We start from the raw sequence: 22790 nt of genomic DNA, 5'->3' as shown, positions 1-22790 counted from the left end.
CCCTCTCCTTTTCCTTCAAACTGGTGAGGGAGGCCCTGCCCCCGCCCTGGGCTCTGACCTCAAGCAGGTGAGTCAGCCCTGGGGTCAAAGTGACAAAAAGAGGAGCTGGAGCTGTAAACAGCCTCTTTAGAAGGAAGAAACCGGGCAGATTCACACAGGGTAATAAAAGTGGTCCTGGGAGACCTTCCTCCCCACTAGGGCCGCCTGCTCACGGGTGCCACCCAGCTCTGCCAGCTGAGGCCTGATTGGCACTGACATTTGTGTAAAGCACAGGAGCCCACTTTGCACAAACATTAGTGCAACATCCCTGCCAATTTCACAGAGCTTTAAGCTGGTAAAGAAGGTATGTGGGCTCCTGACACCACACGAAGGAGGGAAGCTGAGAGCATTCTTACCCATTTTGCAGGTGAAAGAATGAGGCTGGGAGTGACTTAAGTGGCTCAGCGGCAGCAAACTGCACCCCAAACCCAGCCCAGGGCTCTCGGGGCCCCACGGGAAGGGGATTCTTATAGGGTTGGGCCTAAGGGCCAACTGTCGACATGTTCACAGTGAAGTTGAGGACCAGGTCCTAGGTTTTTCCTGGAGCCTGTCTCGACGGCAACCCAAATCCAAGAGCCGAGGGGTCTGGTTGCACTTGCGGAACACAGGTCAGAGGCTCCTGGTGCCCAGGCGAGACCTTTCCTGGAGTTCTGAGAACTGAGTCTGGCAAAGCCCTGGAAAGCTAGAGTGCCTTGGACAAGTCACCTGGCCCCTCTGACCTTTGACTGTTTCATTTATCACCTGGACATGACTGAACCTGCCTCCCTGCTTCTCCAAGGATCAGAAGAGACCCTACCCTGGTGGTGAAAGTGTATTGTAGAGTATAATGCTGTCAGCAGAGTATTGGGGGGAAGAAGAGAAGTGGGTGGCCCCAAAGTTCAGAGGCTTCTCTTCATGGCTTCTGCTTCCTGCCTGGCCCCAGTGCCCAGGCAGCCCCGAGCCTGTGCAATCAGACTCAGGCAAGTCCTAGGAGGCCCCTGGGGTCCTGGCCATGGGACACAGAGCCCAAGCAGCCAGACTCCTGTGAAAAGAGTATCATACAAATGCCCGCCCTACTCCTCTGGGACTTGTCTCCCCTCCAGGGTCTCTACACTCACTTCCCTCCGCTGGGAAGCCTTCCCTCCTTTCCTTCCAAGCTCCTTTTCTTCCCTCCTGTTTCAGTTCTCATGACGCCCTCTGGTCCTTTTAAACCCTTCCCCAACCTCTCTCCCTGAATCGGTGGCCTTTGCGCCTGGTTGGCTTCCTTAGGCACTCACCACGGCCCCTAAACACAGCACCTATTTGCCTCTTGACTGTCCCCTTCACTAGAATGGGAGCTCTAGGGGGGCAAGGATTGGATCTGTCTTGCTCTTTGTTACTTCCCCAAAGCCTAATACTGTGCCTGTCACAGAGAAGGTTCAATCGATGTGCGTTTAATGAATAAATGAACAGATGATTGAATTAATGGAGGCAATCATGTCTGGTGGGGAGTCAGTCATATAATTAATCTCAATACAATGTGCTAAACGCTGAGGTCCAGCTAAGCCAGAACTGCTGGAGGAGCTGAAAGGGGCAGATAATTCGTACCTCCCCGCCACATTGGAACCTCAGTTTCCCCCGCTGTATAATGAGGAGCTTGGACAAGACCTCCCTCCTAAGGACCCAGGAAGAAAAAGGCACAGGGTCAGTCTGGTTACTTACTGCAGATATCAGCGAGAGCCCCCAGGGCCCCCAGCAGGAAGAGGAGGGCCCCAAGGTGCCCCATGGCCGCAGCAGGAGGGTGAGCAGCAGGCAGGAAGCTGGACAGACTCCTAGGGCTGGCCGGGAAGAGGCTCTCCTGACCACAGCTGGTCACTGCTCCCAAAGAGGCAGCTTTCTGTCACTGATTAATCTCTCCACACCTGGCAGCACTCTGCTAAATCAGCAGAGAGAGGGGAAACAGTCTGTAGCTGAGGAGAAAGGAAGGCCAAAGAACAGAGGAAGGGCAGAGTGGCCTTCCTTCCTGCAAGCAGGGAGCAAGGGGAGAGGGAGGGCACGTAGGGATGGTGTGAGGAATCTTGAGGCCAGCCACGTTCTGTCCCCATGCCTAAAGAGCACGCCATTGGATCTGCCCACGTCTGTCTGACTCCGCCTGTCTGGTTTCCCCCCAGCAGCTCCAGTGGTACATGGGCAGTGCTGGGGTACCTACCTGCAGCCCCGCACAGAAGGAGCCCCTGGAAGTGCCTACCCTGGCCTGGGACAGGGAGCATAACAAGGAACTGCAGTGGTCACGTGAGCGAGACCGCTGGAGTGAGCTGTTATCCCCGCCTCTCCCCGCCCAGAGGGGTGTGGCTGGCTGGACCTGGACCAGACAGGCTAGTTTTCTTAACCAACCGGAAAGCTGGGAGCTTCCTGGAGACAAAACAAGTTAAGGAACTAGATTTGATTATTTGAGACACAAAGCCATGCGTAACAGGGTTATTTGTTAGGACTAGGAGAGTAACCTAAAAAAATCTCTGCAAGGAGGAGAGAGAACAAAAGATCCTCTTCTGCTCGGCACCACAGGAGAATCAATGTACAAGAGTTAACTCTGGCGGGGCTGTGTGACCTTGGCCAAGTCACTTAACTTCTCTGAATTTGAAATAGTTTCTCCTGTGTGAGATGAAAGAGTCGGACAAAAATCATTCTAACTAAGCTCTTTTCCTGCTCAACTTGAGAAGCTGTTAAGAGCTTAAAACACCTCTAAAAATTTCCAAATAAACTTTTTATTGCAATCGTTTTATGGCAAATTGTCAAGGTTCATTCTTGCAAGATAATCTGCTACGAGTCAGGTTCTTGATATAGATAAATACAGTCATATACCACATAACAACATTTCAGTCCATGATGGACCGCATATATGATGGTGGTCCCATAAGATTACAGTGGAACTGAAAAATTCCTATCACCTAGTGATATTGTAGCCATCAAAATGTCAGAGGTGATTCCTGAGAAATTCACTAATGAGGAGTTGTTGGAATTGGAACAGGAACACATAGCCGAAGAAGAAGCCAGAGAAAAGAAAACTTCGAAAGAAAAGAACGCCCCCAAAAATTCACAGTAAAGGGTTTAGCAAAAGCTATTCAGACCCCAAGAAGCTCTTTCAAAGGTTTGAAAATATGGACCCCCAACACCAAAAGGTTTTCATTAATAAAGAGGAATATTCATGGTGCATTATCTGCTTACAAGCAAATCTATGATGAAAAAAGAAACAAACCAAGCAAACCACCATGGACATATTTCTGAAGAGTTAAATCTCCTCGATAAGAGCCTCAGGCAGGTCCTTCAGGTGGTATTCCAGAAGAAGGCATTGGTATCATAAAAGACGACAGCCCCACAGGTGTTACTGCTCTTAAAGACCTTCCAGTGGGACAAGATGTGGAGGTGGAAGACAGTGATGATCCTGACCCTGTGTGGACCGAGGCCAGAGTATGTGTTTGTGTCTTAGTTTTCAACAAAAAATTTTTAAATGTAAAAAAAATTTTTTTTAATAGAAAAGAAGCTTACATAATAAGGATATAAAGAAAAAAATTTTTTTGTACAGCTGTTCAATGTGTTTGTGTTTTAAGCCAGGTGTTATAAAAAAAGTTAAAATAATTTAAAGTTTATAAAGTAAGAAAGTTACCATAAGAGTGGTTAATTTATTACTGAAGAAAAAAATTTTTTTAGAAATTTAATGTAGCCTAAGCATACAGTATTTATAGTCTACGGCAGTGAACAGGAATGTCCTAGGCCTTCACATTCACTCAGCACTCACTCATCACCCACCCAGAGCAACTTCCAGTCCTGCAAGCTCCATTTGTAATAAGTACCCTATACAGGTGTACCATATTTTATCTTTTATACTGTATATTTACTGTACCTTTTCTATGTTTAGATACACAAATACTTACCATTATGTTATAATTGCCTATTTTTAATACAGCAACATGCTGTGTAGGTTTATAGCCTGGGAGCAATAGGCTATACATACAGCTAAGGTGTGTAGTAGGCTAGCACATCCAGGTTTGTGTAAATGCACTCTGCAATGTTTGCACACAGATGAAATCGCCTAACAAGGCATTTCTCAGGACGTATCCCTGTGGGTAAACTGTATAGACATATGCATCTGTCTATAGAAGTACTTTATAAATTTAAAATTAGACTGTTGGGGGCAGGAAGACGGGGTGTGGCCCATCTGGAGGAGGTTCTGGAGAAGGAAGGAGGCTAGCTGGAGGTCCAACATTTGTAGATTCCCCAGTTCAGAACTCTAGAGGAGCCTCAGCAGTTTGTGTGTAATTTAGCTTCCTTAGTCCGGGACAGAACTACCCTGCCCGCCCCACGACCCCCGACCCCGCACCAACCCTCTGCCTGTGGTGGGTGATGATGATACTGGTTCCTGCCACCTTCAGGAGGCCATCCTGCAGGATGTGGCCATAATGGAGAAGCTCCCAATTGCATGGCCTCTGGTAAGAAGTAGCTTCCTTTGGGAGGGTCACCTCTGATTTCTGGGGACTCAAGGATCCCTCAGTGACCAGTGAGTACGAGGTGCATTTCCCATTGCCATTAGAAATAGAGTGACTGTTTGAGGGTGGAGCTGGGCTGTTTAGGTAATGCGGTCTGGGGAAGTAAAAAAAGGAAGATGACTAAATCATTTGGTTCAGGATTTCTATTCGGGCTCTATAGCTGAGAAAGTAAAAATTAGCTTGGAACGAGCAAGTAAAGTCTGCCTGCCCATACATCAGAACAGGCGTGAATAAAGCTAGTAGCAACATAAATAAGAATCATTATTTCTCCCAAAGTCAAGTTACAATTGTAAAGTGTCCCAATAACCATGTTCTTTGAAAGTTTATTACTTTTTTACTAAGATTTCCTTTTTTTTCTCTAAAATCACAGATTATCAGAAATTTGCTGTTTGAAATCATACTACTAAGAATAAAACATGCCTGGAGGAGCTAAGTCACTGTGACCCAGAGAAGCAGCTTCAGGTAAAAAGTTTCTGGACTTAACAACATTCCACACTTGACTTTGTAGTTTCCAAAACCAAAAGAACAGGACTCTGGGTCCACTTTGATGTCCGACCTGACATCAGATCTCCTTGTGATCCCTGCCTTGCACTAAACCTGTGAAAATATTGCTTGGTTTACATTTCATCCAACCTCCCCCTTTCCTCTCAAAACCTCAATAACTTCTCCCTCTATGTGGCCAGACCCCCACAGTTCTCCCTGCTAGGCAGTCTCCCACATTGCAATGGGTCAACAAAGCTGACTTTGTCAGACTAAAGGTTCGTTCTTGAGGGTCTTAGGCTGACTGGGCTAGGACATAGCCAAAGAAAGAATCTAAAAGAGAAAAATAAAATTCTATGCATGAAGGTGGCATGACAAGAATAGATATGACAAATACACAACTGAGTGGTTATAGATGGAATATCTATTTTATTAATTAAACATGTAAACATACAAAATTCTTATTTTAGAGCCCATTTAATAAAAAAAGATGTTCATAATTAACCTTAAATTTAAACAATTACATAAGTAACACAAGCTGATTGCACAAAAAATGAGAAAATACAGATTTGTTAAGGAAGAAGAAAGGGGAAAAAGAGGAAGAGGAGTAAGAGGAAGGAAAAAAGAAAGAAAACCATAATTTCATAACCTAGAGAGTGGTTCTCAAAATGTGGCCTGTAGATCCCTGGGGGTCTGTGAGTTCAAAATTGCTTTCAGAATAATACTAAGACATTTTTTGACTTTTGAACTGATAGTGTCTCTACCAGAGCCCAGGGCTAAGCCAGGAACTATCTCTCAAAAGGTATATAATTCTCTGCAGTGGATGGCATGAACTTGCCCCAGAATTCCAGAAGTCTGCATTGTGGTTCTCCCTCTCGGGCTTGCCACAAGCTCCATACAGCATCTGTTTACCCACGGACTCCCAAACCATAGGATCAGCTGAATCTGATGGTCCAAGTGGTGGGCCATTTGCTCTGCAGCCAGAGCCCTTTCCTCACTCTTCCTGCCTGATTAGCATATCAGTCTAACAGATGAGCATGATATTCTATGGGCTGTTCAGGTGATCCAGATCTTTCCAGACTATATTATGACAGAAGACAGGAGAATTAACCTAGCCCTGATATAAAACTCTAAATGAATATTTTTGTCAGTTCCATGACAATAAGAGTTGTTTCATATCCTCTTTTCTAGTGAAATGGAAAAGAGTGCACTATTGCTAAATCAGTGGCAGCATACCACATATCTCAAATCTTATTAATCTGCCCTAGCAATGATCCCATTCCCACAGCAACTGCAATCAGGGCTACTACTCGGCTGAGCCTACAGTAGGCTACAGTCATTCTCCAGAATCAGTCCAGTTCCTGCAAAGGCCAGACTGATGAATTAAACAAAGATGTGATAGAGACCACCACTTCTGCACTGTTTAGGACTTTAATGGTGGCACTTATCTCTGCTATCCTTCCCTCTCTACCGCTCCCATATGCAACGCTGATTTTTGAAAACTTTATATTGTGGCTTCACTGAGGTAAAATTAACATACAATAAACTGTACATATTTAAAGGGTACAATTTAATACATTTTGACGAGTGTATACAACTGTGAAACCGTTACCATAATCAAGATAATGAACATATCCATCACCATGAAACACTTCTACCTGCCCCTTTGTAATGCCTCTCTCTCGCCCCACACCTGCCCCATCCCTAGGCAATCATTGATCTACTTCTTACCACTGTAGATTAAACGTTCCAGAACTTTATATAAATGGAATAATTCAGTATGTAACTTTTTTTTCTGGTGTCTTTCATTCAGCATAATTGTTTTGAGATATATCTGTGTTGCCTTCTCTATCAATAGTTTGTTTCTCTCATTGCTGAGTAATATTCTGTTGTATGGATATACCATAGTTTGTTTCTCCACTCACCTATTAATGGACATTTGGGTTTTTTTCTACTTTTTGGCTACTACAGATAAAGCTGTCAAGAATATTCATGTACAAATCTCTGTGCGAACACCTGCTAATATTTACTTTGGTACACACTTCAGAATAGAGTGACTGGATATGCATATATTTATATATTTATATATATATATACATTTATACATATTTAACTTTAAAGAAACTGCCCAATTATTTCCAAGGTGGTGATACAATTTTACATTTATCAGTAGTGTATGAGGGTTCCAGTTGATCCGTATCCTCACCAACACTTGATATGGTCAGTCTTTTGAATTTCATCAATTCTAATGGGTGTGTAGTGATAGCTCATTCTGGTTTTATTTGAGAGTTTCATTTAAATGACTAATAATGTTGAGCATATTTTAAGGTGCTTATTTGCCATCTGAAATATGTCTTCAAATCATTTCCTTATTTTCTTATTGTGTTTTAAGAGTTCTGGATAAACGGCCTTTATCAGATATGTTATTTGAAAGTACTTTTTTCTAGTCTGTAGCCTGTATTTTGATTACTTGATATTGTTTTTGATTTACCATCTTGGATGGGGCAGAGGACAATTTCAGAGGTTTCTACTTGGTATTTCCCACTATGAGATCTTTTACCCCACAGATCAGGGGCCCAATATGAGATTACTCCCACCTAGTAATATCAACGCCGGTTACACGCTCAGGGCTTTGGAAGTGGCCACTGGGTGGGTCTTCAGATCCTGTGGGCCGACTGTGAGCTAGAGTAGAGTCAGGATTCCATTTCTTACCTGCCCCCCGTAAGCCCCTATTCTAACAGCGAGGCTACAATGGCCATCAGGTCTGTATCAGTGTTGTCTCAGACCCTTTGTCCAACACTTCTCCAAATGTCTGGGTATTTCCCTTTCTGCTGTGTCTAGTCACCTGAGTAAGTGGCCACAGTCCCTTTGGGGAAGAACTGGGGGAAATCATCACAGTTTATACCTGTCATGGTATTGAAGCATCTTGTTTCCTAGGGACCTAGCCACCTCTTTAGTCAATAGGTTCTACTAATGTAGGGAGGAGGCAAGAGAACTAAAATGTTAAATCAAGCTGGATTCAGAGACTGTAATAGGCCTATCAGCCCTGCAGCCAGACCACAAGGAAACTGCAGAACAAAGGAAGACTTCTGCTGCCATTGCTAACAAACCATTTCCCACACCCTGAAAATAAAACAGGAAAAACAGAGTCTTTATGTGGCGTCTACACAAAATAAAATCAATTATTCCCTATGGCTAAAACCATGGGGAATCTATGGATTAAAGACTGGGAACTGCAGCAGGCCTTTCACGCTACATATTCTTACCTTTTTACTACTCTTATCTTTCCTCATTGTTGGTCTATATCAAAGAAAAATGGGTAGACAAAGTCTTTAAACTGTAAAGCACAGGAAATAAGAATGATAAAAACACTGAATTCCCAGACTCAGGGTCCCTCTCAGTCCCTTTGCTCTGTCTCTTTCATTGTCCTCGTCTCTGTTGTCTCTGTCCCTCTGCGTCTCTCGTAGGCTCTCTTACTCTCTGCCTCTGAGAGGAGACCACACTCTGTCTATGGAGTGTTACCCTTTCTCTAATAAACTTTCCTTTGACTCTAACTTCAGCATGTGTCTGCTTTCTAACACTCCTCCAAGAACCCTCTTCTCTCTCAGTTCAGGGCTTAAGTCTCCCTCACTCAGGGAATTTGCCCTGTTCTGTATCACTACATATGAAAACTGCTTTGGGTCTTAGAACTGAGCAAAGAATTGGGACTTTTTATAAGGGCGACTGCCCTCAGCCTTCTGCTCTCCCCTTCTTACTTTTGTTTTGTTGTTATAGATGTTAATCATCACTCTTATTAGACCACCTGACCTATTACTCTGGAGATCCTTTTACGAACCAGCCACTTCTGCCCTCTCAGATCGATTTTTTTCCTCTGGCCAAACACACCCCCATGCTCCAGTCACAATGGACTTAAGCTATCATACTCTGAATCCCCTAAACATTTGCCTCTGGTCTGGGTTGTCTCTTTCTCCTTTCTCTTTGTCAGCCCCACTCCTTTTGTCCTCAGATCCTTTTTGAAACACTCCTCTGTCTTCTGCTGTGAACATCGCGTTTTTCTTCACACCTCTCTGGCGAGTTCCTTCAAAGTCTTTCCAGCTCAAATTCCTTTACCTGGTTTTCATTTCATTTTGATGCAGGACAAGGCAAATTTCCGAAGTCGAAGGGGAGCTCAAGCCCTGCACCAAGAGAGAAAGGGTCCTTGGCTGAGTGCAAGAAAAAATTCAAATGCATGCCAGAGTTAGAACCAAAAGGAAAGTTTATTAGAGAAAGAGTAATGCTCCATAGACAGAGCATGGTCTCCTACTAGAGGCAGAGAGTAAGAGAGCCTGAGAGAGACTCAGAGGGACAGAGATGGCGGAGATAAGGACAGTGAGAGAGACAGAGTAAAGGCACTGAGAATGACTCAGTGTTAGGAAGTTTATATCATTCTTTAGCTCCTCTGCATTACAGTTTAAAGATTTTGTTTACTCATTTTCCTTTGATGACATGGCATACAGAGTAAAAGGATAAAGGTACATTGCATGGAAAGTAAGAATATGTAGCATGAAAGGCCTGCTAGCATTCTCAGCCTTTGCTCCATAGGTTCCTCATTTTAGCCATAGGGAAAAATTGATTTGATTTTGTGTAGGGCATGACTTAAAGATGCTGTTTTCCTGTTTTCCTTCCATGATCTGAGGAAATGGTTCGTTAGCAATCCCAGCAGAAATCTTCCTTTGTTCTGCAGGTTTCCTCATGGTCTGGCTGTAAGGTTGATCATCAGCACATGCAATCTCCAAATATAGCTTGATTTAACGTTTTAGTTTTCTTGCCTTCTTCCTACATTAATTTCATTTTTCATTATTTGTGGACATTCTGGGGTTTTATTTTATTTTAGCTTTAATTTAAAGTACATAATAAAATTCAAAATAAGCATTAGCCAGTGCTTAACAACTCTATCTACCACTAATTGGTGAGTGCTATGACCATAACCTTGGGCCAGGTCATATTTACAAGGGCCTCAAATTTAAAATTTTGAGGCAATTTTCAAATATAGGTTGGAGGCCTGAAGGAAGAAAATATCAACTTTAAAATTGTATCTAATCCCCAAACCACACCACCTTGGTGCGAATATTTGTATAAATCTCGTAATTATCCTTTGAGGAACAATACAAAATTCACGAGTGCGTATTCAAAGCTCAAACGTGTTAAATGTACATTTAAAATATACTACGAGTTCAATAACTCTGCTTGGCCTTTCATCATTTTTCAGCCCAGCTTTTAAAGTTCAGAAAAATATAAGTCGCCTCTCAGGTCTCTGTAGGAAAATAGTTTCCTTTTGCTTTATTTTATTCCCATAACAGCGAATGAAGCAAAAAAATCCGATGGCTCGGAGAGAATGGAGGGTAGCCTCACTTAGCGCCCCTGGCGGCCGCTTTTCAGCCCAGGGAACCAATTTCCGACACGGCCTAGCAACCGTTACCAAGATATCGGAACACTCGCTCTCGGGCCTGAGTGGGCGCTTCTCTGTATCCCAGAAGGCTCTGCGCTACCTTTAAATCTTCCGCCCCCTTCCATCCCAACATGCAACGGGGCTCAAAGGCTTTGCGTTCGTCATCAGGGTAATTATAGAAGTGCCTGAATATCCTTCTTCGTTTAAACATTAAAACTGTCTGTAGTAGGCTCATAGATGGAAAAGAGCGATCACAGTGATTTTTTTCAGAGGTTCAGTTGTAAGTCTTGAGGAGGAAAGCCCTATCTTTTCCAAAATTCGCTCAGGCATCTTGTTGGGAAGCCCGTGCAGACGGGAGGCGTGGGGTCCTAGGGGACCTAGGCAGGGCACGTGTGAGAGGAAGTAGCGCTGTCAATCCGCGCGGCGCTTGTAGTCCACTTCAGCGTGGTGCCATGGGAGGCCTGGAGAAGAAGAAGGTGAATGGGGGATATGCCGGGACGGGGTGGGGAGGGGGCCCTGGGAGGTAGGAAACAGGAGCGAGACGGAGCTTGGGGACTGCGCCTTTCCCTGGCCTTGACCCCCGTTGCGACCAATATGACAGGAAACAGCCGTGAGAAGGGTCCGAGGATGGGCGAGGAAGGCTGTATTCGTCCGCTGAAATCCGGTAAAGAAACCTGGAGTAGGACTGTAAGAGAGTTGGCTACCAAGCATAGCTTCACCCCTAAAAGCAGGCCTAGCCGAAGGATAGCGATAAACATTACGTCAGGTTCACCATTACGTCGAATTCATCATGTCTAAAACTAATCTCCTTTTCTCTGGAACTAGGCCCTTCCCTGGACACTGGGAATGGTGACCTAAACAGTCATATATGGTCTCTGCTTTCTCCAAGCTCATTTTCTAGCGGGAGAGATGAACTCTAAAATAACCCAAAAAAACTTACAGATTGTTAAATGTTCTATGAAGGAAGCATACGAGAGATAAGGGTGGAGAATATAGAAGGATACTTATTTCAGTTAGTATTGACTTGAAAGGTCTCTCTGAGCCATAACATTGAAGCTGAAATCTGAAAGATCAGAAGACCTGGAATGAGTTCTGGGGCACGGAAGTGCTTACTAAACAAACCTGGCAGGGAAAGCTAAGTGCTAAGGCCTTAGGTAGGAAAGGCTTTCTGTGTGCAAGGAATTGGATGGACATCATGATTGCTGGGGTATAATAAACTAAGGTAAGAATCGCATCTGCCGAGACTGGGGTCGACCAAGGACCGGATCTTGTAGGACCTGTCAGCCACAGCGAGGAGCTTGAATTTTATTCTCTGTGCAGTAGAACTCAGCCAAAGGGGGGAGTACCATGATCGATTTTTCAAGGCGTTCTTGTTGCTATATGGAGAATCATTTTGGTGTCATGAGAAGATTGGGGAAGAGATGAGGGTGAAGAAGATGTGGTTGCTTCAAGTGTTTCGTTCGGCCTGAAAGTTTCTTTTGCCAATTTGTGTTTAACTTAACACACTGTTGAACACCCAGTAAGTACTAGTGACTGGAACTACAAAGATAGAAGATGTGTCACAGATGAGGATATGTAAACAAATCATGACAGTTTTTAAAGCTGTGTTTCACAGCCCTTTTGAGCCAGATAAAGCTTTGTTGCCCAAAGGGCTGTCCTGTGAATTGTAGGATGTTTAGTAGCATCCCTGACTTCGTAACCTGCTAGATGCCAGTAGCACCCAACAATCCAAAATGCCTATCCCCCACCCCCAACACACACACCCCCAGGGAATAAAATCACTCCAGTTGAGAACTTAACCCCTTAATGTTTAAAAGGATAAGCATGGTGACAGAGATATGTATGGCATAAGGCAATGGAAAACACTTTTAATGAAGACTCAACTTTCTGAAATAGTCTGAAACTCATCTTTGTGTCCCCAAGACTTGGCATGGACCTGATCCCCAGTAGACAATAAATTTCTGAAGGAAAGAATGAATGTTCCATGACTGTGGGGTTATTCATAAACATACCCCTCAGGAGGCTACAGGTTCATCTATTTAAAGCTGCACCTGGCCATCAAAGCCTTTGCTTTCTTAATCTAGGGGAAGATCTTGTTTAGAAAGGACATACTTAGTGTTGCATGGTGCTTGGTACAGTGCACTGCTGCTGTATCAGAGACAGGTGAGTGCGAGGCAGCATCTTGGCATCATAGACATCCATGGTTGCACAAGACAGTGTGCTCCTTGGAAGCAGGATAGAGACCAGGATTTTTGTCTTGATTGCCCTCAGAGCATCTAACTTAATTCTTGGAACATAGTAGAGATCTGTTTATTGTCTGCTGAATGAGTGAATGGGGAATGGGAGAGGCTTTATGGCTTAGAGCATGCATTCTTAACCAGACGATATCACTGACGAGGAGACAAAAATTGGTTGGGGAACGGAGTCTTAGATATTACAATGGTTTATGGCCTCTGAAGAACCACATTACATAAATGGGTCTATAGTATATCTCTGGTATTAACAATTCATGGGGCTCTGGGGGGGGGGGAGATTAAGGCGGGGAAAGCTCTAAAAAGGTTTCTGCTGGTGATGGGGTGGTTATAAAGAAAAAAAGTTGAGAACATTGGCTTAGTGAATTAGGCATCCAGGCTCTGGACTCACCTAGGTTTGAATCCCAGCCTCAGCTCTTAAAAAGCTATGTGACCTGGGCAGGTTATTTCACTGAAATATCTCCTCCTATGTGAAATGGGAGTTTTAATGGTACCCACCTCTCAGTGTTATGGAAATTAAATGAAATAATGTGTGGAAATTGCTAATCATAATGGCCAATACTTAGAGCTACTAGTAAGTGCTTGGCACAGCACCTAGTCCATAGCAACCTCATGGTCCCCAGCACCATGCAGATGTATGTGTCCTTTATATTGACTACGGCTAAGGACAGTGCAGGAGAGTTCATTTAGGTGGTGGGCTCCTTCCCTAAAGCGTTTCCTATCCCAGAAACTTCTCGGCCATTTATCCATAGTGATAATTTCCTCTGGCACAAGGCATATCCAGAGGTTGATGTCAGTCACTGTAATCGTTCCTAATTGCTTTTTTCCTCCCCAAGTATGAACGAGGTTCTGCCACCAACTACATCACCCGAAACAAAGCCCGGAAGAAGCTGCAGCTGAGCCTGCCTGACTTCAGGTGAGGTTGGAGAGGAGTGGAATAGGGTGCTTGGAGAGCGAATCACACAGGGAATACTCACCTCCTTGCCTTCCTGCACTGCCTCTGTCTGGAATTTTGATACTCCTCCTCTTTCTCACTTGGTCTTGCTTTAGTGTGAGCTGTGCTTTGTCAGGTGTGGTCTTTGGGGAAGCTGGAGGAGACCTGGGTCAGCTGCTGTGAGTTATCAGAATGGCCCTGCTGCCGTAACACACTGCTGCTCTCTTTCTGGGTCTTTGTTGCCCTTCCCCCTCTTCTGGCAGAAGAGACCCTTTACCCTGCAGTTAAGGGTTATCAGCTTGTGGAGTCAGATCAGACTCCTGCACGTCTGTGGGCCCTGCCACCTAGCCCACTTACAGTCCTTTATGTGTGCCCACACTTCCGCCCTTACAGCCTTTGTCCTTCTCAGGATACTCTTCCCTCCACCTTTTATATGGCTGAAGCGTCAACTTCTCAGCAAGACTGAGAGGGGTGCTTGCCATCTGGCCCTGTCAGCCTCCTGATTGTTTCCTCTCTGGTGCTTGTGACCGTCTGCATTATGTGATTTGGGGGAACTTATGATTGTCGGTCTCCTGCACTAGAATGTGAGTTCTAGTGCAGGTCCTTGTGTTCCCTGTTTACTGCTGTTTTCCAAGCCCAGCTTGACCAGCGCTCAGCACGTTTACTGACAGAAGGAATGGACTTTGTCTTCTAGGCGGCTGTGTATTCTGAAGGGCATTTATCCCCATGAACCCAAACACAAGAAGAAGGTTAACAAGGGCTCCACCGCGGCCCGAACTTTTTACCTTATCAAAGACATCAAGTTCCTTCTCCATGAACCCATCGTCAACAAATTCCGAGAATACAAGGTAAGGGCCGGGCTGTAGGGTATTTCTTGGTGGGCCCATCACAGCTCTGTGACCCACTAACTGTGACCTCGGGTAGATTGTTTAGTCTCTGAGCAAGCGTGTATAAAGGGTGAGGTAATTCTACGTCACAGTGTCTCAAGGTTTGACTGAGATCACTTGTGGAAATCCTTTGCACAGAATCTGCCAAATGATTAATGCTTTACCTGTTGTACTTTTCCCCTGTTTTTTTTTTTTTTTTTTTAAGGTGAGGCAACCCTTAGTTGACCTCACAGATTACAAGGACCTTGTTAGCTTACAATCCCTTATTTTTTTAATTTTTTTTTTATGCCTACAGCAACTGGTCTTCCTAGGTAGTCTCCCCTGGTTCTTTTGAAAAAGTAAATTTATCGCCTCTGAGTCAAAGATCCTGCTGTTTCAGAGACTCTCAAGTGTGTTCTCTGCCCAAAGAAACCATACCTATTTCAAATTCCTCCCAGAATTCTCCCCAGGAGACCAAATTTTTCATTCCACAAATAACAATTAACTGCTTTAATGCCACAGGGAAAGTAGAAACCTGTTTATACCAAACAGATAATTGAAAGTAGACTATCACTGAGGCAGAGCCAAGCTGAGGCCCTTCGTGAAAAGGGTGGGACACCACCTGGTGGCTACAGGAGACTGGCCAGCAGCAGCTGCTGGCCCCCTTGCCCAAGTCCACTGAGGTGATGGCTGGCCCTATTTTTCTGCTGGGTTTTACCACTACAGTTATATGCCGCTTAACAGTGGGGATACATTCTGAGAAATGTGTCATTAGGTGATTTCTTCATTGTGTGAATGTCATAGAGGGTGCTTACACAAACCTAGATGGTGTAGCGTACTACATACTTGGGCTGTATGGGATAGCCTAATGCTCCTAGATTCCAAACCTATACAGCATGTTACTGTACAAAACAACATGCGACTAAATCGAGCACAAAATAAAACAATGCCGTCAAGAGACATGGTAAATACGACATGTATGAGGCTGCTGCTGGTGTAACATGGCATAGTGTTTTAAAACAAACTTTTAACAAGTAAAATACATTATAAAGTAAGAATAAAACGTATCGTATAGGAAATATATAAACCAGTCACACTGCCGTTTATTATCATCATCAAGTATTATATACTGTACACAATGTGGTATACTTTTGTACAACTGGCAATGCAGTAGGTTGGTTTACACCAGAATCATTACAAACTCGTGAGTAATGCATTGTGATATGACATTATGATGGCTATGACATCACTAGGTGATATGGTTTTTTCAGCTCCTTGATAATCTATGGGACCACTGTTGTATATGCAGTCTGTTGTTGACTGAAATGTCATTATACAGACTCTGCTTGTTAGAGCGAGTCAGTTTTGACATTATTTAGAGTTGGTCTTTTTGCACATCCTGGGCTGAGGGGGCAGGCGGCATAATGAGACAGCTGTGGTCAGCTTCAGGAGGCCTTGGGGGTCTTCCTGCCCCACGTATGCCTTCTCCATGGAAGAGGGGTCTCCAGGAACCCTTGGCCCCAGCATCACTGGTCTCCTCCCTTCCAGGTGTTTGTCCGGAAGCTCCGAAAGGCCTATGGGAAGAATGAATGGAACACCGTGGAGCGACTGAAGGACAACAAGCCCAACTACAAACTTGACCACATCGTCAAGGAGCGGTAAGTTGGGGCCCAGTCTTAGCACTGGGTATACAGTGAAGAACAAGATTAAGACCCTGTCCAAACTGCTGGCATCCTTTTGGAGGAAGCAGACCAAAATCCAAACTGACAAATTGCTACAATGATGGCAAGTCCAGTGAGTACCATGAGGGATGCTAACTTGGTGCAGGGAACTGGGAGACATATGTTAGTTACAGGCTTTTCAGAGGAGGTCTCTCTGAGGGGAGACATTTGAGCCAGCCAGGGGAAGCACAGTCCAAGCAGAGGCACAGTGAGTGCAAAGGTAAGAGACAGAGTTCTGGGGCGCGCACACCAGGTGCATGGTTAGACCTGGAGGACATGATTGGACACCTGATCTTAACTGTTCCTCGCCCAGCCTTCTCAGCAGTTCCTCTCATTTATTGATTGAGTTAGTGGTTCTTAACCAGGGGCTCTGGAGACACTTCTGGTTCTCATGACTTGAATGAGTGTTGGGGGGGAGGTCTATTGGTTTTTAAAGGGAAGAAGCCAGGGATGCTCCTAAACACCCTACAATGCATAGGGCAGACCCCACAACACATAATAACCTGTCCCAAAATGTTAGTAGTGGTAAGGTTCAGAAACCCTGGGCTAAGTGAATGTCCATCCTCTCTTAAGGGCCGATGACCTGGGAACACTTAGCTCCAGGCTGGATGGACTTAGCTTCATTGAGTCAGGCCAGCTATGTGCTAGTGCAGGAAGAGCCCTGGCCTAGGAGCCCGATAGGCCAATGTTCTCACCCCAGTCCTGCAGCCCACAAGCTGAGTGGGCACAAGAATAGTTCCTGCTCCAAGCATGTCCTCCTCTCTAACAGAGAGATGACGATAGCTCTTGTTCTACCTGTGACACACAGCTGTTGTGTGGAACAAATGAAGAAAATGCACAAGAAAAAAGCAAAGTATCTGGATTCATGCACACACCAGATAGCAGTGTGGTTATGGTGGTCCTATTCAGTGCCACCTGCACCCCCACGCCCCCCAATCTCCTTAGCCATTGGTTAAGAAAGTAAAGCAGGTGACTCAGAAATGGTGCTGTTTCTACAAAGGGCCCAGGTTGGTGGGTTTGTCTGGGAGGTGGAGAGTAGAGAGACTTGGAGGCTTCAGAGGGGGCCAGTCTGGTTCTGGCCTCTGTACCAGGAAACAGGATCCCTCTCCTATTGTCTTACTTGAGATCCCTGTTGCCTTTCTTCCATCTTGGTCTGGGTTTGAAGACCTGGCAGACCCCTCCTGACTCGTCTTCAGTGAGTGATGCCATCTAGGGCTGGAAGGACCTTGGCCATCTCTGGTCTCATAGCTTTCAGAGTCCCTTTTTGAAGCAGCAGAATGCTTTCTGCAAAAGGAAGTTTTCTGAAAGACAGTTTGGATACCAGAGGCTCTGACAGCTGCTCTGGCCAAGGGAGGAAGACTTGAAGCCCTGTCCGTCCACTTGTCCCCAGGTGCTTCCAGGGAGCCCAGGTTTAAACTAGTGGTCTGGTCCAGTGGTATCATTTTCCAAACGAAATCACTGGGGTTGCGTTAGACAGAGTGAGCCATCCTGGGTCACAGTTGGAACTAGAATTTACAATACTTGTAATCCTGTATCCTCTCCATGACCCATGCCTTTGTCCCTCAGCGGGACAGCCATGTGGTAGAGGATCCTGCCAAGGAAGGTTTATTCTCATCGGCTTCCTATTTACCACAGGATTCCTGGAAGTACTTTCTTGCTCTGGCTTTTCCTGGCCTAGGACTCAATTCCAGCATTTTTACTGTCTGGTTCTAATTGGTTCTGTAAACTAGACCAAGGTCTTAGTAATGAGAGACAAGCAACCCACTCTGGTGACCTGTGGCCAGGTCAGGACATAAGTGCTGCTGAGCACAGGCATGCCCCCACCCCCTGCCCTGGTCCACTAGAGCAGTGTCACATTTTCTGCTTTCTATCTTGGACCTCCAGATAGATTTCCTTTGATCTGAAGTTTCTACCTTGAGAAAGAGTTAGGGAGCTGCTGACTCAGTCTCTTTTCTTTAGCCACAACTTATAGAAGTGGGTCGTGGCCAAGTCCTTGGTTTGCAGTGGGTATCTTAGAGGCCCCTGCCAGGATTTCTCAGATCTTTAGAGCTAAGTGGGCGTGTTCTGGTTATGTGGTTCCTCCCAAGCCTGTGAGGAAGCTGGTACTGCCAGGCCCCTGGGCACTTCCCTGCCCGACTTTTTGGTCAGGAGGTGACAGTGGCAAGGCCTGGCTTAGAGAATGGGGCCTCCAGAGTGACCCATGACTGAGCCTGTGGGTGCTGCCCTTCTGGCCATGCAGGTACCCCACGTTCATAGATGCTCTGCGAGACCTGGACGACGCCCTGTCCATGTGCTTCCTCTTCTCCACATTCCCCCGGACCGGCAAGTGCCATGTGCAGACCATTCAGCTGTGCCGCCGGCTCACCGTGGAGTTCCTGCACTACATCATCGCCGCCCGGGCCCTGCGCAAGGTGAGCCGAGGGCCACGTGGCAGGGCTCCACCTGCTCTCTTTCCCACTGTCCCCTTGGTTTTCACCATGCTGTCTCTTCCACAATCCAGGTCTTCTTGTCCATCAAAGGCATTTACTACCAGGCTGAAGTGCTGGGGCAGCCCATCGTGTGGATCACGCCCTACACCTTCTCCCATGATGTGAGTGTGCCCATGGGGCAGGCCATTGCTCCCTCTAGCTCCTAGACAGAGATAAGGGCATGAGCGAGGGGGGTTTGCTGTCCTGTGGAGTGCAGCATGTGCTGGGTTCCTAAGTGTTGGTGGGGATGTGGGGTCAGGTGGGGAGCATGCTGCACAACGTTGGAATAAGAGCTCCAGCCAGCCTGGCTCCAGCAGCCCCTAGCTGGGTAATCTCGAACATGTTCCTTCACCTCTCTATATCTCAATTTGGGATGCGCTTCCACTTTCTAAGTATTGTTGTGAGGACTGAATAAAAAATTTCAAAGTGCCTAGTGCTTGGCCCTTTGGGGTCACTGATTGAATAGTGAGTGGCTACGGAGGTCCAGACAGTGGCTAAGCCCAGCCCCACCCTCAGACCCACTGGGGGCCTCTTCCTGCTCTGTTGCCAGCAGCTACCACACCTTGGCCAAGCCACTTTGCTTAACTCCTCAGCTTCCTCCACCCCCATTACCCCCATATTGCTGAGAGCACTGGGGGAGATTGGGGAGGGTGGCACTACTTATTTGTCTTTTCAGGCTGGGAATTTTTGGAGAGAAATTCTGGTTTTGTCTCTTTATGGGGCATCATTAGCCTCTAGTCTCAGCCAGGTTCACCACCTTGTCATTCTGTGGGCCTGCACTCTGTCCAGCTTCCTACTCGTGCATTGAGTGGGAGCTGGTGCCTTCAGTGGAGAGCAGATGTGCCAGCCTGGCTGGACAGTGGGTTTGCTGACCAGGTATTAGGTGCTCCAGAGTGAGCCGGTGGTCTGGGCTCTTCTCCTTTACCCTGGGCTAGTGGGGGTTCGAGGACTGGAACCACTATGACTGCCAAACAGCGGTGATGGTGGTAGGCTATAGTCAGTGAGAGGTGGGCGTAGTCCACGTTCCTACTCCATGGGACAGGTGCGTGTGCCAGAGCCCGTGGCTCTTCCCTCTTCCCTGTTCTGTTCCCTCCTCTCCTCCTCCTTCCTGCCTTCTTCGGTCTTCCTTCCCTTCTTCCTCTGTGGCCCTCCCGCTCCTTCCTTTTCTCTAATGTCCCACCCCCGTGCTGCTCAGACTGGTCTTTGTGTGTCCTCCTGGGTGGTGAATAGGGCCCTGTGGAGGCCAGCCTCCACACAGCTGGCTGGGGGGAAGGGAACGGCTACTCATTCTTCCTTCTTGGCCAGCTTACTACCTCTACTTCCTCTCAGCAGGATGGGGGACTGGTCCTGGGTCATAGCTGAGACCCTGATGTGCCCTCTCCCCCTAAGCAGCCAGTGCTGAGCTCCCCAAAGTGGGACCCAAGCCGGTGGCGGGGGGCCCTCTCAGCACTGTACTGTGGGAAATGGAGTTGGTACTCAGATGCTCACTAGGCCCATTAAGGGTCCTGGCAGATGGTCTCAGAAGGATGGAAGTGTAGGTGCGGGGAAAGGTAGGGTACCTTGTGGCCCTGTGCCCTTACAGCCCAGGTCACTGCCTGATGACAGGATGGAGAAACAGCTTAGTCACAAGCATACTCAGCACAAAAGGGTCATTGTGATTACTACCAATTTAGGCATTGCTTGGCATAACCTCCCGTCCAGGTCCTGGGGGTCCGTGGGACTGGCCTTAGCCTCCTTGGTTGGAAGGGCAGTGCTTCTCAAGAGTCGAGGTGCTTTGGTCTGGGTCTCATTAACTCCTCAAAGTCAAAGATGAGCCCTCCCATGTCCCCTGCTTGCTGGGTTGGCAGCTCACAAGGATGGCCCTGTACCTTTGCTCGAAGCAGGCAACCTTTCTGCTCTCCATTTCTCCAGATCACCCTGGATTTGAGTCAGGCAGCTGCCCCAGCCTATCTCAGGTTTGAGCCCTAGGTCGGGTTGCTGAATTCTGAGTGTCCATCCCAAGGCTCCTGCCAGGGCTCGAGGACACTGAGCGTCGTCCACTCATTGCCCTTACTGGGCAGACAGACTACTCCAAAGCCACCTCTCTCAGCTGGGCTAGCAGTAGGACTGGGCTCTGGGATTGCTGCCCCCTAGATGCTCTCAGGCTGGCCCTGGAGAAGACAGTAAATGAGGGTTTCAGGATGGGGAAGGCATGAGGTCTGAGCATACTGGTTGGGGAAGATGGCCTCTGCAAAGACAGAAGTCTGAGCTGGGACTTGCAAGGTGAGGGGAGAACTGGAGCAGGAGAGGGAGGGCGCCTGGCATTCTGGAAACAGCATGGTAAAGGTGTTCGTGCACTCTCTCCTTGCTCCCCTTTTATAGCTTGAGAATCTGGCACTGGCCTCCAGGACATCCCTAACCCTTGCGACTCCTGTCTAGAGCCTCTCTGGTGCCCAGAATGCTCCTGGGTGGGGACATACTACACAGCCCCTTCCCCTAGGGCAGAGCTCCGAAGGCAGGGCTGCCTTTGAGGAGCTCCTTGCCTTGTGTAGGTTGTCAGTGCCATCTTTGCCCCTACCCTGCTGATGTGCCTCCTGTGCTCCCCAGCACCCAACAGATGTGGACTACAGGGTCATGGCCACCTTCACTGAATTCTATACCACTCTGCTGGGCTTCGTCAACTTTCGCCTCTACCAGTTACTCAACCTGCACTACCCGCCCAAGGTAGGGCCCCAGCCCAGCGCCACCTCCTCACTGTGAAGGGGCTACAGCCCTTCTTCCCCTACATGGCAGTGGGTACTATGGGCATCCTCTTCCTCTGACCTTCCCCTGTCTCCCAGCTCGAGGGTCAGGCCCATGCAGAGGCGATAGCCCATGAAGACAGCTACGCGTTAGACTCTGAGAGCTCTATGGAGGTGAGACGGGCTTCTAGAGCATCAGCTCTGCATCTACCATCCCTGGCCCAGGGGTGGGAGTGGTCGTGGCTACATATGTGGTTTTGGGACTTTCCTTAGAACTCAGACCCACTAATGTCCCAGAACTATCACTGCTACCCCTCCCCGACCCTGGCTACACCCCCAGATGCCCCCCGCCATCCCCCTGCAAACAACAGCCTCGAAGCCCTGCTTTTCTGTAGAAACTGGCGGCCCTCAGTGCCAGTCTGGCCCGAGTGGTGGTGCCTGCAGAGGAAGAGGTCGAGGTGGACGAGTTTCCTGCCGATGGGGTAAGGACTGCATGGTTTTTCAGAAGGAGCGGGCAGGCAGGGAGCATTGGGACTAGAAGGTCTAGAAGGAAGCTGGGGGTGTCATTTGCAACCCCTGACCTCCGGTGGGGGTGTGAATGGGCCTGATGGTGTGAGTTCTGGCCCCTTTGTCGGCAGGACATGGCAGCACAGGAGGAGGGCCGCAGGAAGGAACTGGAGGCACAGGAGAAGCACAAGAAGCTCTTTGAAGGCCTGAAGTTCTTCCTGAACCGCGAAGTGCCACGTGAGGCCCTGGCTTTCATTATCAGGTAGGGAAGCCCACACACAGCACTGGCTCAGTCACACTATGGGCTGGGTCTTGCCCTGCCTGGAGCAGTCTTGGATGCCCACCAGTAACACTGGGATGGTGTCATTATCCACTTATTAGGGCTCTTGTGAAGATTCAACAAAATAGTGCGAAGAAAGTGCTCAGCATGCCCCGAGCACGCGGGAAGTGCTCATCACAGGGTCGCTGTCATCACTTTCTCACCAGCTTTGGGCAGAAGGTCTCCACCGGGTCAGCATTGGAGACATCAGTCAGATAGGGGATCTTGGGGTGGGGAGGGGACAGCCATTTCCCAGGAGGATGAGCTTGTGGGCCAGTAGGTCCCAGGGCAGGCACCTCATACCTGAATGTTCTTGTGGGCTCCCCCTGTGCCTGTAGGAGTTTTGGGGGAGACGTATCGTGGGACAAGTCTCTGTGCATCGGGGCCACCTACGACGTTACAGACTCCTGCATCACTCACCAGATTGTTGACCGGCCTGGGCAGCAGACCCCTGTCATCGGCAGGTAGGCTCCCATAGCCCTCATCTCTCTCTACCTGTTTGGGGTCTGGGTACAGACGTCTGTCTCAAGGCCCCTGTGGATACGGGACCTCAT

The 22790-nt window shown here is 47.4% G+C and overlaps 2 protein-coding genes across 5 annotated transcripts in view; one reads left to right on the top strand and one right to left on the bottom strand.

The window, feature by feature from the left end:
- The window catches only part of TCN2 (transcobalamin 2), a 12992-nt gene extending 10658 nt beyond the window's left edge, over nt 1–2334 (bottom strand). Inside the window, exons 1-2 of one of the 4 annotated variants that reach the window (XM_015590928.2) lie at nt 2207–2334; nt 1720–1930 (exon numbers count right to left, since the gene is read on the bottom strand). In XM_015590928.2, coding sequence (XP_015446414.1) covers nt 1720–1783 — 64 coding nt within the window. In that variant the 5' untranslated portion in view covers nt 1784–1930; nt 2207–2334. Of the gene's footprint in view, nt 1–1719; nt 1968–2206 lie in introns of all 4 variants that reach the window. The other 3 variants (XM_015590921.2, XM_006904918.3, XM_025047623.1) reach the window with 3 other exon arrangements.
- Nucleotides 2335–10782: 8448 nt separating this feature from the next.
- The window catches only part of PES1 (pescadillo ribosomal biogenesis factor 1), a 19587-nt gene continuing 7579 nt past the window's right edge, over nt 10783–22790 (top strand). The window contains exons 1-11 of the mRNA XM_006904915.3: nt 10783–10925; nt 13538–13617; nt 14330–14483; nt 16050–16159; nt 18462–18633; nt 18723–18812; nt 21277–21393; nt 21510–21584; nt 21806–21892; nt 22049–22179; nt 22575–22700. Coding sequence (XP_006904977.1) covers nt 10902–10925; nt 13538–13617; nt 14330–14483; nt 16050–16159; nt 18462–18633; nt 18723–18812; nt 21277–21393; nt 21510–21584; nt 21806–21892; nt 22049–22179; nt 22575–22700 — 1166 coding nt within the window. The 5' untranslated portion in view covers nt 10783–10901. The remainder of the gene's footprint in view (nt 10926–13537; nt 13618–14329; nt 14484–16049; nt 16160–18461; nt 18634–18722; nt 18813–21276; nt 21394–21509; nt 21585–21805; nt 21893–22048; nt 22180–22574; nt 22701–22790) is intronic.

Source organism: Pteropus alecto, unplaced genomic scaffold, assembly GCF_000325575.1.
Source record: "Pteropus alecto unplaced genomic scaffold, ASM32557v1 scaffold190, whole genome shotgun sequence".
Taxonomy (NCBI): Eukaryota; Metazoa; Chordata; class Mammalia; order Chiroptera; family Pteropodidae; genus Pteropus; species Pteropus alecto.
This window is presented reverse-complemented; position numbering and strand designations above follow the sequence as displayed.